Genomic DNA, 12,945 nt, shown 5'->3' on the forward strand with positions numbered 1-12,945 from the left:
AGCGGAGAGAAAACCGCCGCTCTTCAACATGAACGCGATGAGTGCCTTATACCACATAGCCCAGAACGAATCCCCCGTTCTCCAAGCCAGCCACTGGTGAGACCCCACCCCACACATCTAGGGTGCCCCCCCAATATCTAGGGTGCCCCCCAATATCTAGGGTGCCCCCCCATATCTAGGGTGCCCCCCAACCGCCGTCGATTCATTGTTAGGTCAGAATATTTCCGCAATTTCGTGGATTCCTGTCTCCAGAAGATCCCGCTCGATCGTCCCACCTCCGACGTTCTCCTCAAGGTAGAACTTCCACGAGGGCCACCAAGGGTGGGGGTGGGGTGGGGTCCCCAAAATTTTGGGGACACCCCACCCCCCCATAACGTGTCGTTCCCCACCCCCCCCTCAGCACCGGTTCCTGCTCCGGGAACGTCCCCAGCGGGTGGTCTTGGACCTGATCCAGAGGACCAAGGACGCCGTCAGGGAGCTGGACAACCTCCAGTACCGCAAGATGAAGAAGATCCTCTTCCAAGAAGCCCCCAACGGACCCGGACCCGAGCCCGGCGAGGAGGAGGAGGTGAGGAAGGCTCTGGGGGGTGGGGGGGTGGGGTTCTTGCTGCTCCTCCCCCGCTGGGGGGGGGTTTTCGGCGACGGCCCGGGGTTCACTTGTGGCTTTTTGGGGAGGGGCTTGGTCAACCTCGTGGGATGTTCTTGAGAAGTTGTTGTGGTCTTTGGGGGCTTCTCCGCCACTGTGGGACGTCCCCGGGGTCCTCTGTCACCTCCTGGGGTCTGGGCCACCACCGTGGGACGTCCCTGTGGTCCCCTGTCACCTCCTGGGGTCTTGGCCACCACCGTGGGACGTTCTCATGAAGTTCTTGTCCCCTTTGGGGTCTTCTCCACCACCGTGGGACGTCCCTGGGTTCCACTTTGTCCCCTTTGGGGCCTTGGTCAACCTCCTGGTATGTTCTCAAGAAGTTCTTGTGCTCTTTGGGGTCTTGGCCACCACCGTGGGACGTCCCTGTGGTCCCCTGTCACCTCCTGGGGTCTTGGCCACCACCGTGGGACGTCCCTGGGGTCCTCTGTCACCTCCTGAGGTCTGGGCCACCACCGTGGGACGTCCCTGGGGTCCTCTGTCACCTCCTGAGGTCTGGGCCACCACCGTGGGACGTCCCTGGGGTCCTGGTTGTCCATTTTGGGGTCTTGGTCACCCCTGTGGCACGTCTCTGTGGTGGCCACGACCCCAGGAGGTGACAAGGGACCACCATGACACGTTCTCATGGACTTCTTGACTTGTTTGGGGTCTTCTCTACCACCGTGGGACGTCCCTGGGGTCCTCTGTCACCTCCTGGGGTCTTGGCCACCACCGTGGGACGTTCTCATGAAGTTCTTGTCCCCTTTGGGGTCTTCTCCACCACCGTGGGACGTCCCTGGGGTCCTGGTTGGCCTCTGAGGTCTTGGCCACCACCGTGGGACGTCCCTGGGGTCCTCGTTGGCCTCTTTGGGGTCTTGGCCACCACCATGGGACATTCTCATGAAGTTCTTGTCCCCTTTGGGGTCTTCTCCACCACCATGGGACGTCCCTGTGGTCCTCTGTCACCTCCTGAGGTCTTGGCCACCACTGTGGGACGTTCTCATGAAGTTCTTGTCCCCTTTGGGGTCCTCTCCACCACCGTGGGACGTCCCTGTGGTCCCCTGTCACCTCCTGGGGTCTGGGCCACCACCGTGGGACGTCCCTGGGGTCCTCTGTCACCTCCTGGGGTCTGGGCCACCACCGTGGGACGTTCTCATGAAGTTCTTGTCTCCTTTGGGGTCTTGGCCACCACCGTGGGACGTCCCTGGGGTCCTGGTTGGCCTCTTTGGGGTCTTGGCCACCACCGTGGGACGTCCCTGGGGTCCTGGTTGGCCTCTGAGGTCTTGGCCACCACCGTGGGACGTCCCTGGGGTCCTCTGTCACCTCCTGGGGTCTTGGCCACCACCGTGGGACGTTCTCATGAAGTTCTTGTCCCCTTTGGGGTCTTCTCCACCCCCGTGGGACGTCCCTGGGGTCCTGGTTGTCCATTTTGGGGTCTTGGTCACCCCTGTGGCACGTCTCTGTGGTGGCCACGACCCCAGGAGGTGACAAGGGACCACCATGACATGTTCTCATGGACTTCTTGACTTGTTTGGGGTCTTCTCTATCACCGTGGGACATCTCTGTGGTCCTCTGTCACCTTCTGGGGTCTGGGCCACCACCGTGGGACATTCTCATGAAGTTCTTGTCCCCTTTGGGGTCTTGGCCACCACCGTGGGACGTCCCTGGGGTCCTCTGTCACCTCCTGGGGTCTGGGCCACCACCGTGGGACGTCCCTGGGGTCCTGGTTGGCCTCTTTGGGGTCTTGGCCACCACCGTGGGACGTCCCTGGGGTCCTCGTTGGCCTCTTTGGGGTCTTGGCCACCACCATGGGACGTTCTCGTGAAGTTCTTATCCCCTTTGGGGTCTTCTCCACCACCGTGGGACGTCCCTGGGGTCCTCTGTCACCTCCTGGGGTCTGGGCCACCACCGTGGGACGTTCTCATGAAGTTCTTGTCCCCTTTGGGGTCTTCTCCACCCCCGTGGGACGTCCCTGTGGTCCCCTGTCACCTCTTGAGGTCTTCTCCACCCTCGTGGCACGTTCTGGGGGGGCCTTGTTGTCCCCTTCGGGGTCTTGTCCAACCCAACGCCACGTGGTCATGACCGCGTTGTCCCTTTTGGGGTCCTCATTGACCGCCACGGTCCCTCCCCACGTCCTTGTCCCACCTGGGGTCCCCTTGACGCCCGTGTCACCTCCTTGAGGTCCCCACTGTCCCCTTGGGGTCCTGTTCACCCCCATGGGCCACCTCTGAGCTCCTCGTTGTCCCCATGGTCCATCTCCATCTTCTCATTGTCCCACCTGGGACCCTGTTTGCTCTGTGTCACCTCCCTGAGGTCCTCGTTGTCCCCCATGGCCCATCCCCACGTCCTCGTCCCACTTGGGGTCCTCTTTGTCCCCTGTGTCACCTCCCGGAGGTCCCCACTGTCCCTCCTGGGGTCTTGGCCACCACCGTGGGACGTTCTCATGAATTTCTTGTCCCCTTTGGGGTCTTGGCCACCACCGTGGGACGTCCCTGGGGTCCTGGTTGGCCTCTGAGGTCTTGGCCACCACCGTGGGACGTCCCTGTGGTCCTCTGTCCCTCCTGAGGTCCTGTTGACCCCATGGAACATCTCCAAGGTCCTCGTTGTCCCTCCCGAGGTCCCGTTGACCCCATGGAACATCTCCAAGGTCCTCGATGTCCCCCATGGCCCATCCCCACGTCCTTGTCCCACTTGGGGTCCTCTTTGTCCCCTGTGTCACCTCCCGGAGGTCCCCACTGTCCCTCCCGAGGTCCCGTTGACCCCATGGAACGTCTCCAAGACCTCGATGTCCCCCATGGCCCATCCCCACATCTTTGTCCCCTGTGTCACCTTCTGGAGGTCCTCATTGTCCCTCCTGAGGTCCTGTTGACCCCATGGAACATCTCCAAGGTCCTCGTTGTCCTTCCTGAGGTCCTGTTGACCCCATGGAACATCTCCAAGGTCCTCGTTGTCCCCCATGGCCCATCCCCCACATCTTTGTCCCCTGTGTCACCTTCTGGAGGTCCCCACTGTCCCTCCTGAGGTCCTGTTGACCCCATGGAACATCTCCAAGGTCCTCCTTGTCCCTCCCGAGGTCCTGTTGACCCCATGGAACATCTCCAAGACCTCGATGTCCCCCATGGCCCATCCCCACATCTTTGTCCCCTGTGTCACCTTCTGGAGGTCCTCGTTGTCCCTCCCGAGGTCCCGTTGACCCCATGGAACATCTCCAAGGTCCTCGATGTCCCCCATGGCCCATCCCCACATCTTTGTCCCCTGTGTCACCTTCTGGAGGTCCCCGCTGTCCCTCCTGAGGTCCCGTTGACCCCATGGAACATCTCCGATCTCCTCGATGTCCCTCCTGAGGTCCCGTTGACCCCATGGAACATCTCCAAGGTCCTCGATGTCCCTCCCGAGGTCCCGTTGACCCCATGGAACATCTCCAAGGTCCTCGATGTCCCCCATGGCCCATCCCCACATCTTTGTCCCCTGTGTCACCTTCTGGAGGTCCCCACTGTCCTTCCTGAGGTCCTGTTGACCCCATGGAACATCTCCAAGGTCCTCCTTGTCCCTCCCGAGGTCCCGTTGACCCCATGGAACATCTCCGATCTCCTCGTTGTCCCTCGTGGCCCATCCCCACGTCCTCCTCCCACTTGGGGTCCCCCTTGTCACCTCCCTGAGGTCCCCACCCCACCGTTGTCCCTTCTCCTTCCCCCAGGAGCCGGAGTCCTTCCTGCAGCGGGCGGGGACGGTGGGCAGCATGGAGAGCAGCCATTCGCTGCCCAGCATGTCCATCAGCGCCTCCAGCCAGAGCAGCAGCGTCAACAGCTTGGCCGACCCCTCCGAGGAGGAGGAGGAGGAGGAGGAAGAAGAAGAAGAAGAAGAGGAAGAAGAAGAAGAAGAAGAGGAGGAAGAGGAAGGTCCCGAGTTGGCCATGATGCAGGAGGGGGAGCACACCGTCACCTCCAACAGCTCCGTCATCCACCGCTTGCCCGTGAGTTGAGGGACAGCGGGAGGTGGGGCCACCACCGTGGGGACGTCGGGATGGGTTCCACCACCGTGGGGACGTCGGGATGGGTTCCACCACCGTGGGGACGTCGGGATGGGTTCCACCACCGTGGGGAGGTTCTGAGGTGGGGCCACATGGGGACGTCGGGATGGGTTCCACCACCGTGGGGACGTCGGGATGGGTTCCACCACCGTGGGGACGTCGGGATGGGTTCCACCACCGTGGGGAGGTTCTGAGGTGGGGCCACATGGGGACGTCGGGATGGGTTCCACCACCGTGGAGACGTCGGGATGGGTTCCACCACCGTGGGGACGTCAGGATGGGTTCCACCACCGTGGGGAGGTCCTGAAGGTGGGGGCCACCACGGTAGGGAGGTCCTGAGGTGGGGGCCACCACGGTAGGGAGGTCCTGAGGTGGGGGCCACCACGGTAGGGAGGTCCTGAGGTGGGGGCCACCATGGTAGGGAGGTCCTGAGGTGGGGGCCACCACGGTAGGGAGGTCCTGAGGTGGGGGCCACCACGGTAGGGAGGTCCTGAGGTGGGGGCCACCACGGTAGGGAGGTCCTGAGGTGGGGGCCACCACGGTAGGGAGGTCCTGAGGTGGGGGCCACCACGGTAGGGAGGTCCTGAGGTGGGGGCCACCACGGTAGGGAGGTCCTGAGGTGGGGGCCACCACGGTAGGGAGGTCCTGAGGTGGGGGCCACCACGGTAGGGGAGGTCCTGAGGTGGGGGCCACCACGGTAGGGAGGTCCTGAGGTGGGGGCCACCACGGTAGGGAGGTCCTGAGGTGGGGGCCACCACGGTAGGGAGGTCCTGAGGTGGGGGCCACCACGGTAGGGAGGTCCTGAGGTGGGGGCCACCACGGTAGGGAGGGTCCGAGGTGGGGGCCACCACTATGGGGACGTCCAGATGGGTTCCATCACCGTAGGGAGACCCTAAGATTTGGGGCCACCACCGTAGGGAGGTTCTGAGGTGGGGCCATCACCGTAGGGACATCCGGATGGGTTCCACCACCGCAGGGAAGGTCTAAAGTTTGGGTCCGCCACCCTAGGGAGGCCTTGATGTGTGGGTCCATCATCGTAGAGATGTTCTGATGGGTCCCACCACCATAAGAAGGTTGTAAAGCGTGGGTCTACCACCATAGGAAGGTCTTGAGATGGGGCCACCACCATAAGAAGGTTCTAAAGCCTGGGTTTAGCACCTTGAGAAGGTCCTGAGATGGGGCCACCACCATAAGAAGGTTCTAAAGCCTGGGTTTAGCACCATAGGAAGGTCCTGAGATGGGGCCACCACTATAAGAAGGTTCTAAAGCATGGGTTTAGCATCATAGGAAGGTCTTGAGATGGGGCCACCACCATAAGAAGGTTCTAAAGCCTGGGTTTAGCACCTTGAGAAGGTCCTGAGATGGGGCCACCACCATAAGAAGGTTCTAAAGCCTGGGTTTAGCACCATGGCAAGGTCCTGAGATGGGGCCACCACCATAAGAAGGCTCTAAAGCCTGGGTTTAGCACCTTGAGAAGGTCCTGAGATGGGGCCACCACCATAAGAAGGTTCTAAAGCCTGGGTTTAGCACCTTGAGAAGGTCCTGAGATGGGGCCACCACCATAAGAAGGTTCTAAAGCCTGGGTTTAGCACCTTGAGAAGGTCCTGAGATGGGGCGACCACCACAAGAATGTTCTAAAGCCTGGGTTTAGCACCATGGCAAGGTCTTGAGATGGGGCCACCACCATAAGAAGCTTCTAAAGCCTGGGTTTAGCACCTTGAGAAGGTCCTGTGATGAGGCCACCACCGCAAGAACGTTCTAAAGCCTGGGTTTAGCGCCATAGGAAGGTCTTGAGATGGGGCCACCAGCATAAGAAGCTTCTAAAGCCTGGGTTTAGCACCTTGAGAAGGTCGTGAGATGGGGCCACCACCATAAGAAGGTTCTAAAGCCTGGGTTTAGCACCTTGAGAAGGTCTTGAGATGGGGCCACCACCATAAGAAGGTTCTAAAGCCTGGGTTTAGCACCATAGGAAGGTCTTGAGATGGGGCCACCACCATAAGAAGGTTCTAAAGCCTGGGTTTAGCACCTTGAGAAGGTGCTGAGATGGGGCCACCACCATAAGAAGGTTGTAAAGCCTGGGTTTAGCACCTTGAGAAGGTCCTGAGATGGAGCCACCACCATAAGAAGGTTCTAAAGCCTGGGTTTAGCACCATAGGAAGGTCCTGAGATGGGGCCACCACCATATGGAGGTTCTAAAGCCTGGGTTTAGCACCTTGAGAAGGTCCTGAGATGGGGTCACCACCATAAGAAGGTTCTAAAGCCTGGGTTTAGCACCTTGAGAAGGTCTTGAGATGGGGCCACCAGCATAAGAAGGTTCTAAAGCCTGGGTTTAGCACCTTGAGAAGGTCCTGAGATGGGGCCACCACCATAAGAAGGTTGTAAAGCCTGGGTTTAGCACCTTGAGAAGGTCCTGAGATGGGGCCACCACCATAAGAAGCTTCTAAAGCCTGGGTTTAGCACCTTGAGAAGGTCCTGAGATGGGGCCACCACCATAAGAAGGTTCTTAAAGCCTGGGTTTAGCACCTTGAGAAGGTCCTGAGATGGGGCCACCACCATAAGAAGGTTCTAAAGCCTGGGTTTAGCACCTTGAGAAGGTGCTGAGATGGGGCCACCACCATAAGAAGGTTCTAAAGCCTGGGTTTAGCACCTTGAGAAGGTGCTGAGATGGGGCCACCACCAAAAGAAGGTTCTAAAGCCTGGGTTTAGCACCTTGAGAAGGTCTTGAGATGGAGCCACCACCAAAAGAAGGTTCTAAAGCCTGGGTTTAGCACCTTGAGAAGGTCGTGAGATGGGGCCACCACCATAAGAAGGTTCTAAAGCCTGGGTTTAGCACCTTGAGAAGGTCCTGAGATGGGGCCACCACCATAAGAAGGTTCTAAAGCCTGGGTTTAGCACCTTGAGAAGGTCGTGAGATGGGGCCACCACGAAAAGAAGGTTGTAAAGCCTGGGTTTAGCACCTTGAGAAGGTGCTGAGATGGGGCCACCACCATAAGAAGGTTCTAAAGCCGGGGTTTAGCACCATGGCAAGGTCTTGAGATGGGGCCACCACCATAAGAACGTTCTAAAGCCTGGGTTTAGCACCTTGAGAAGGTCCTGAGATGGGGCCACCACCATAAGAAGGTTGTAAAGCCTGGGTTTAGCACCTTGAGAAGGTCCTGAGATGGGGCCACCACCATAAGAAGGTTCTAAAGCCTGGGTTTAGCACCTTGAGAAGGTCCTGAGATGGGGCCACCACCATAAGAAGGTTCTAAAGCCTGGGTTTAGCACCTTAGGAAGGTCCTGAGATGGGGCCACCACCATAAGAAGGTTCTAAAGCCTGGGTTTAGCACCTTGAGAAGGTCCTGAGATGGGGCCACCACCATAAGAAGGTTCTAAAGCCTGGGTTTAGCACCTTAGGAAGGTCCTGAGATGGGGCCACCACCATAAGAAGGTTCTAAAGCCTGGGTTTAGCACCTTGAGAAGGTCCTGAGATGGGGCCACCACCATAAGAAGGTTCTAAAGCCTGGGTTTAGCACCTTAGGAAGGTCCTGAGATGGGGCCACCACCATAAGAAGGTTCTAAAGCCTGGGTTTAGCACCTTGAGAAGGTGCTGAGATGGGGCCACCAGCATAAGAAGGTTCTAAAGCCTGGGTTTAGCACCTTGAGAAGGTCCTGTGATGGGGCCACCACCATAAGAAGGTTCTAAAGCCTGGGTTTAGCACCTTAGGAAGGTCCTGAGATGGGGCCACCACCATAAGAAGGTTCTAAAGCCTGGGTTTAGCACCTTGAGAAGGTCCTGAGATGGGGCCACCACCATAAGAAGGTTCTAAAGCCTGGGTTTAGCACCTTAGGAAGGTCCTGAGATGGGGCCACCACCATAAGAAGGTTCTAAAGCCTGGGTTTAGCACCTTGAGAAGGTGCTGAGATGGGGCCACCAGCATAAGAAGGTTCTAAAGCCTGGGTTTAGCGCCATAGGAAGGTCCTGAGATGGGGCCACCACCATAAGAAGGTTCTAAAGCCTGGGTTTAGCACCTTGAGAAGGTCCTGTGATGGGGCCACCACCGCAAAAACGTTCTAAAGCCTGGGTTTAGCACCTTGAGAAGGTCTTGAGATGGGGCCACCACCATAAGAAGCTTCTAAAGCCTGGGTTTAGCACCTTGAGAAGCTCGTGAGATGGGGCCACCACCATAAGAAGGTTCTAAAGCCTGGGTTTAGCACCTTGAGAAGGTCCTGAGATGGGGCCACCACCAAAAGAATGTTCTAAAGCCTGGGTTTAGCACCATGGCAAGGTCTTGAGATGGGGCCACCACCATAAGAAGGTTCTAAAGCCTGGGTTTAGCACCTTAGGAAGGTCCTGAGATGGGGCCACCACCATAAGAAGGTTCTAAAGCCTGGGTTTAGCACCTTGAGAAGGTCTTGAGATGGAGCCACCAGCATAAGAACGTTCTAAAGCCTGGGTTTAGCACCTTGAGAAGGTCCTGAGATGGGGCCACCACCATAAGAAAGTTCTAAAGCCTGGGTTTAGCACCTTGAGAAGGTCCTGAGATGGGGCCACCACGAAAAGAAGGTTCTAAAGCCTGGGTTTAGCACCTTGAGAAGGTGCTGAGATGGGGCCACCACCATAAGAAGGTTCTAAAGCCTGGGTTTAGCACCTTGAGAAGGTCCTGAGATGGGGCCACCACCATAAGAAGGTTCTAAAGCCTGGGTTTAGCACCTTGAGAAGGTCTTGAGATGGGGCCACCACCATAAGAAGGTTCTAAAGCCTGGGTTTAGCACCTTGAGAAAGTCTTGAGATGGGGCCACCACCATAAGAAGGTTCTAAAGCCTGGGTTTAGCACCATGGCAAGGTCTTGAGATGGGGCCACCACCATAAGAAGGTTCTAAAGCCTGGGTTTAGCACCTTGAGAAGGTGCTGAGATGGGGCCACCACCAAAAGAAGGTTCTAAAGCCTGGGTTTAGCACCTTGAGAAGGTCTTGAGATGGAGCCACCACCAAAAGAAGGTTCTAAAGCCTGGGTTTAGCACCTTGAGAAGGTCGTGAGATGGGGCCATGAAGCGAGAAGAAGGTTCTAAGAAGGTTCTAAAGCCTGGGTTTAGCACCTTGAGAAGGTCGTGAGATGGGGCCACCACCATAAGAAGGTTCTAAAGCCTGGGTTTAGCACCTTGAGAAGGTCGTGAGATGGGGCCACCACGAAAAGAAGGTTGTAAAGCCTGGGTTTAGCACCTTGAGAAGGTGCTGAGATGGGGCCACCACCATAAGAAGGTTCTAAAGCCGGGGTTTAGCACCATGGCAAGGTCTTGAGATGGGGCCACCACCATAAGAACGTTCTAAAGCCTGGGTTTAGCACCTTGAGAAGGTCCTGAGATGGGGCCACCACCATAAGAAGGTTGTAAAGCCTGGGTTTAGCACCTTGAGAAGGTCCTGAGATGGGGCCACCACCATAAGAAGGTTCTAAAGCCTGGGTTTAGCACCTTGAGAAGGTCCTGAGATGGGGCCACCACCATAAGAAGGTTCTAAAGCCTGGGTTTAGCACCTTAGGAAGGTCCTGAGATGGGGCCACCACCATAAGAAGGTTCTAAAGCCTGGGTTTAGCACCTTGAGAAGGTCCTGAGATGGGGCCACCACCATAAGAAGGTTCTAAAGCCTGGGTTTAGCACCTTAGGAAGGTCCTGAGATGGGGCCACCACCATAAGAAGGTTCTAAAGCCTGGGTTTAGCACCTTGAGAAGGTCCTGAGATGGGGCCACCACCATAAGAAGGTTCTAAAGCCTGGGTTTAGCACCTTAGGAAGGTCCTGAGATGGGGCCACCACCATAAGAAGGTTCTAAAGCCTGGGTTTAGCACCTTGAGAAGGTGCTGAGATGGGGCCACCAGCATAAGAAGGTTCTAAAGCCTGGGTTTAGCGCCATAGGAAGGTCCTGAGATGGGGCCACCACCATAAGAAGGTTCTAAAGCCTGGGTTTAGCACCTTGAGAAGGTCCTGTGATGGGGCCACCACCGCAAAAACGTTCTAAAGCCTGGGTTTAGCACCTTGAGAAGGTCTTGAGATGGGGCCACCACCATAAGAAGGTTCTAAAGCCTGGGTTTAGCACCTTGAGAAGGTCCTGAGATGGGGCCACCACCAAAAGAATGTTCTAAAGCCTGGGTTTAGCACCATGGCAAGGTCTTGAGATGGGGCCACCACCATAAGAAGGTTCTAAAGCCTGGGTTTAGCACCTTGAGAAGGTCTTGAGATGGAGCCACCAGCATAAGAACGTTCTAAAGCCTGGGTTTAGCACCTTGAGAAGGTCCTGAGATGGGGCCACCACCATAAGAAAGTTCTAAAGCCTGGGTTTAGCACCTTGAGAAGGTCCTGAGATGGGGCCACCACGAAAAGAAGGTTCTAAAGCCTGGGTTTAGCACCTTGAGAAGGTCCTGAGATGGGGCCACCACCGCAGGGACGACCCCCTGCGGGTCCCCTCCGCGGGGCGGGGCGGGGCGGTGGGAAGACTCCCTCCCCGTTGCTCCACCCCCCTCCCCTTCCCCATCTCCCGCAGCCCCCCGACGGCCTCTACGCCCTTCCCCCCCCTCCCCCCCCTCCCCTCCCCCCGCCGCCCTTCCCCGCTTCTCCCCTCCCCCACCCCTTCTCCACCATCCGCCCCGCCGCCTCGGTGACGCGGCAGCAGCGGGCGCGGGAGCGGGAGGCGGCGTCGCGGGAGCAGCTCAGCGGGTACCAGCGCATGCGGCGCCAGCACCAGAAGCAGCTCCTGGGCCTGGAGCAGCGCCTGCGCGCCGAGCTGGCCGACCACCGCCTGCGCCTCGACCGCGAGCTGGAGAGCCAGCGCCTGGCCGCCGCCGCCGAGGCCGACAAGCTGGCCCGGAGGCACCAGGCCATCTTCGAGAAGGAGGTGGGCGGGGCTTGAGGGGGTGGGAGGGGCTTGGGGGTGGGGCTGGGGGGAGGGTGGGGTTTGGGGGGGGTTGGGGAGCGTCGGCCCCAGAGGACCTTGAGGTGGCCAGGGGTACCAGGGCATGTCTGAGAAGGGGGTGGGAGGGGCTTAAGGAGTGTGGGAGGGGCTTGAGGGGGTGGGAGGGGCTTGAGGGGGTGGGGCTTGGGGGGGAAGGGGGTGGGGTGGGGAGCATCGGCCCCAGAGGACCTTGAGGTGGCCGGGAGGCACCAGGGCAGCTCTGAGAAGGAGGTGGGAGGGCTTGAGGGGTGGGAGGGGCTTGAGGGGGTGGGAGGGCTTGGGGGGTGGGGCTGGGGGAGAGGGGGTGGGGGTGGGGAGGGTCGGCCCGGAGGACCTTGAGGTGGCCGGGAGGTACCAGGATGGCTTGGGGAAGGAGGTGGGAGGGGCTAAAGGGGTGGGGGAGGGGCTAAAGGGGTGGGGGAGGGGCTTGGGTGGGAGGGGCTTGAGGGGGTGGGGCTGGGGGGAAGGGGGTGGGGGTGGGGAGCGTCGGCCCCAGAGGACCTTGAGGTGGCCAGGGGTACCAGGGCATCTCTGAGAAGGAGGTGGGAGGGGCTTGAGGAGTGTGGGAGGGGCTTGAGGGGGTGGGAGGGGCTTGAGGGGTGGGGCTTGGGGGGAAGGGGGTGGGGGTGGGGAGGGTCGGCCCCAGAGGACCTTGAGGTGGCTGGGAGGCACCAGGGCAGCTTCAAGAAGGAGGTGGGAGGGGCTTGAGGGGTGGGAGGGGCTTGGGGGTGGGGCTTGGGGGGAAGGGGGTGGGGAGGGTCGGCCCCAGAGGACCTAGAGGTGGCCAGGAGGTACCAGGGCAGCTTCGAGAAGGGGTGGGCGGGGCTTGAGGGGGTGGGAGGGGCTTAATGGGGTGGGAGGGGCTTGAGGGGGTGGGGCTTGGGGGGGGGGGAGGGTCGGCCCCAGAGGACCTTGAGGTGGCCAGGAGGTATCAGGGCATGGCTTGGGGAAGGAGGTGGGAGGGGCTTGAGGGGGTGTGGGAGGGGCTTGAGGGGGTGGGAGGGGCTTGAGGGGGTGGGAGGGGCTTGAGGGGTGGGGCTGGGGGAGAGGGGGTGGGGGTGGGAGCGTCGGCCCCAGAGGACCTTGAGGTGGCCGGGAGGCACCAGGGCATCTCTGAGAAGGGGTGGGAGGGGCTTGAGGGGTGGGGCTGGGGGGAGCAGCTGGCCAGGATGCCTTCCATGAGCAGGTGGGCGGGGCTTGAGGCGGTGGGAGGGGCTTGAGAAGGAGGTGTGGCTGGGTGGGAGGAGCTTTGAGGGGGAGTGGGTGGGGTTGTGGGCGGAGCCAGAACGGGGTGTGGCTTCAGGGGCTGAGTGAGACCGGGGGCAGGGCCTAAGGGGCGGGGTCACCCCTCGGGGGGCAGGGGTCACCCCT

General features: G+C 59.6%; 1 protein-coding gene across 1 annotated transcript in view; it reads left to right on the forward strand.

Moving 5' to 3' along the window:
• The window catches only part of TAOK2 (TAO kinase 2), a gene marked incomplete at its 3' end in the record, with an annotated part of 56,631 nt that overhangs the window by 6,601 nt on the left and 37,085 nt on the right, over positions 1-12,945 (forward strand). The window contains exons 9-13 of the mRNA XM_072849087.1: positions 3-96; positions 213-294; positions 401-568; positions 4,320-4,595; positions 11,167-11,517. Coding sequence (XP_072705188.1) covers positions 3-96; positions 213-294; positions 401-568; positions 4,320-4,595; positions 11,167-11,517 — 971 coding nt within the window. The remainder of the gene's footprint in view (positions 1-2; positions 97-212; positions 295-400; positions 569-4,319; positions 4,596-11,166; positions 11,518-12,945) is intronic.

The sequence above is a fragment of the Ciconia boyciana genome, chromosome 36 (assembly GCF_034638445.1).
Source record: "Ciconia boyciana chromosome 36, ASM3463844v1, whole genome shotgun sequence".
Lineage (NCBI taxonomy): Eukaryota > Metazoa > Chordata > Aves > Ciconiiformes > Ciconiidae > Ciconia > Ciconia boyciana.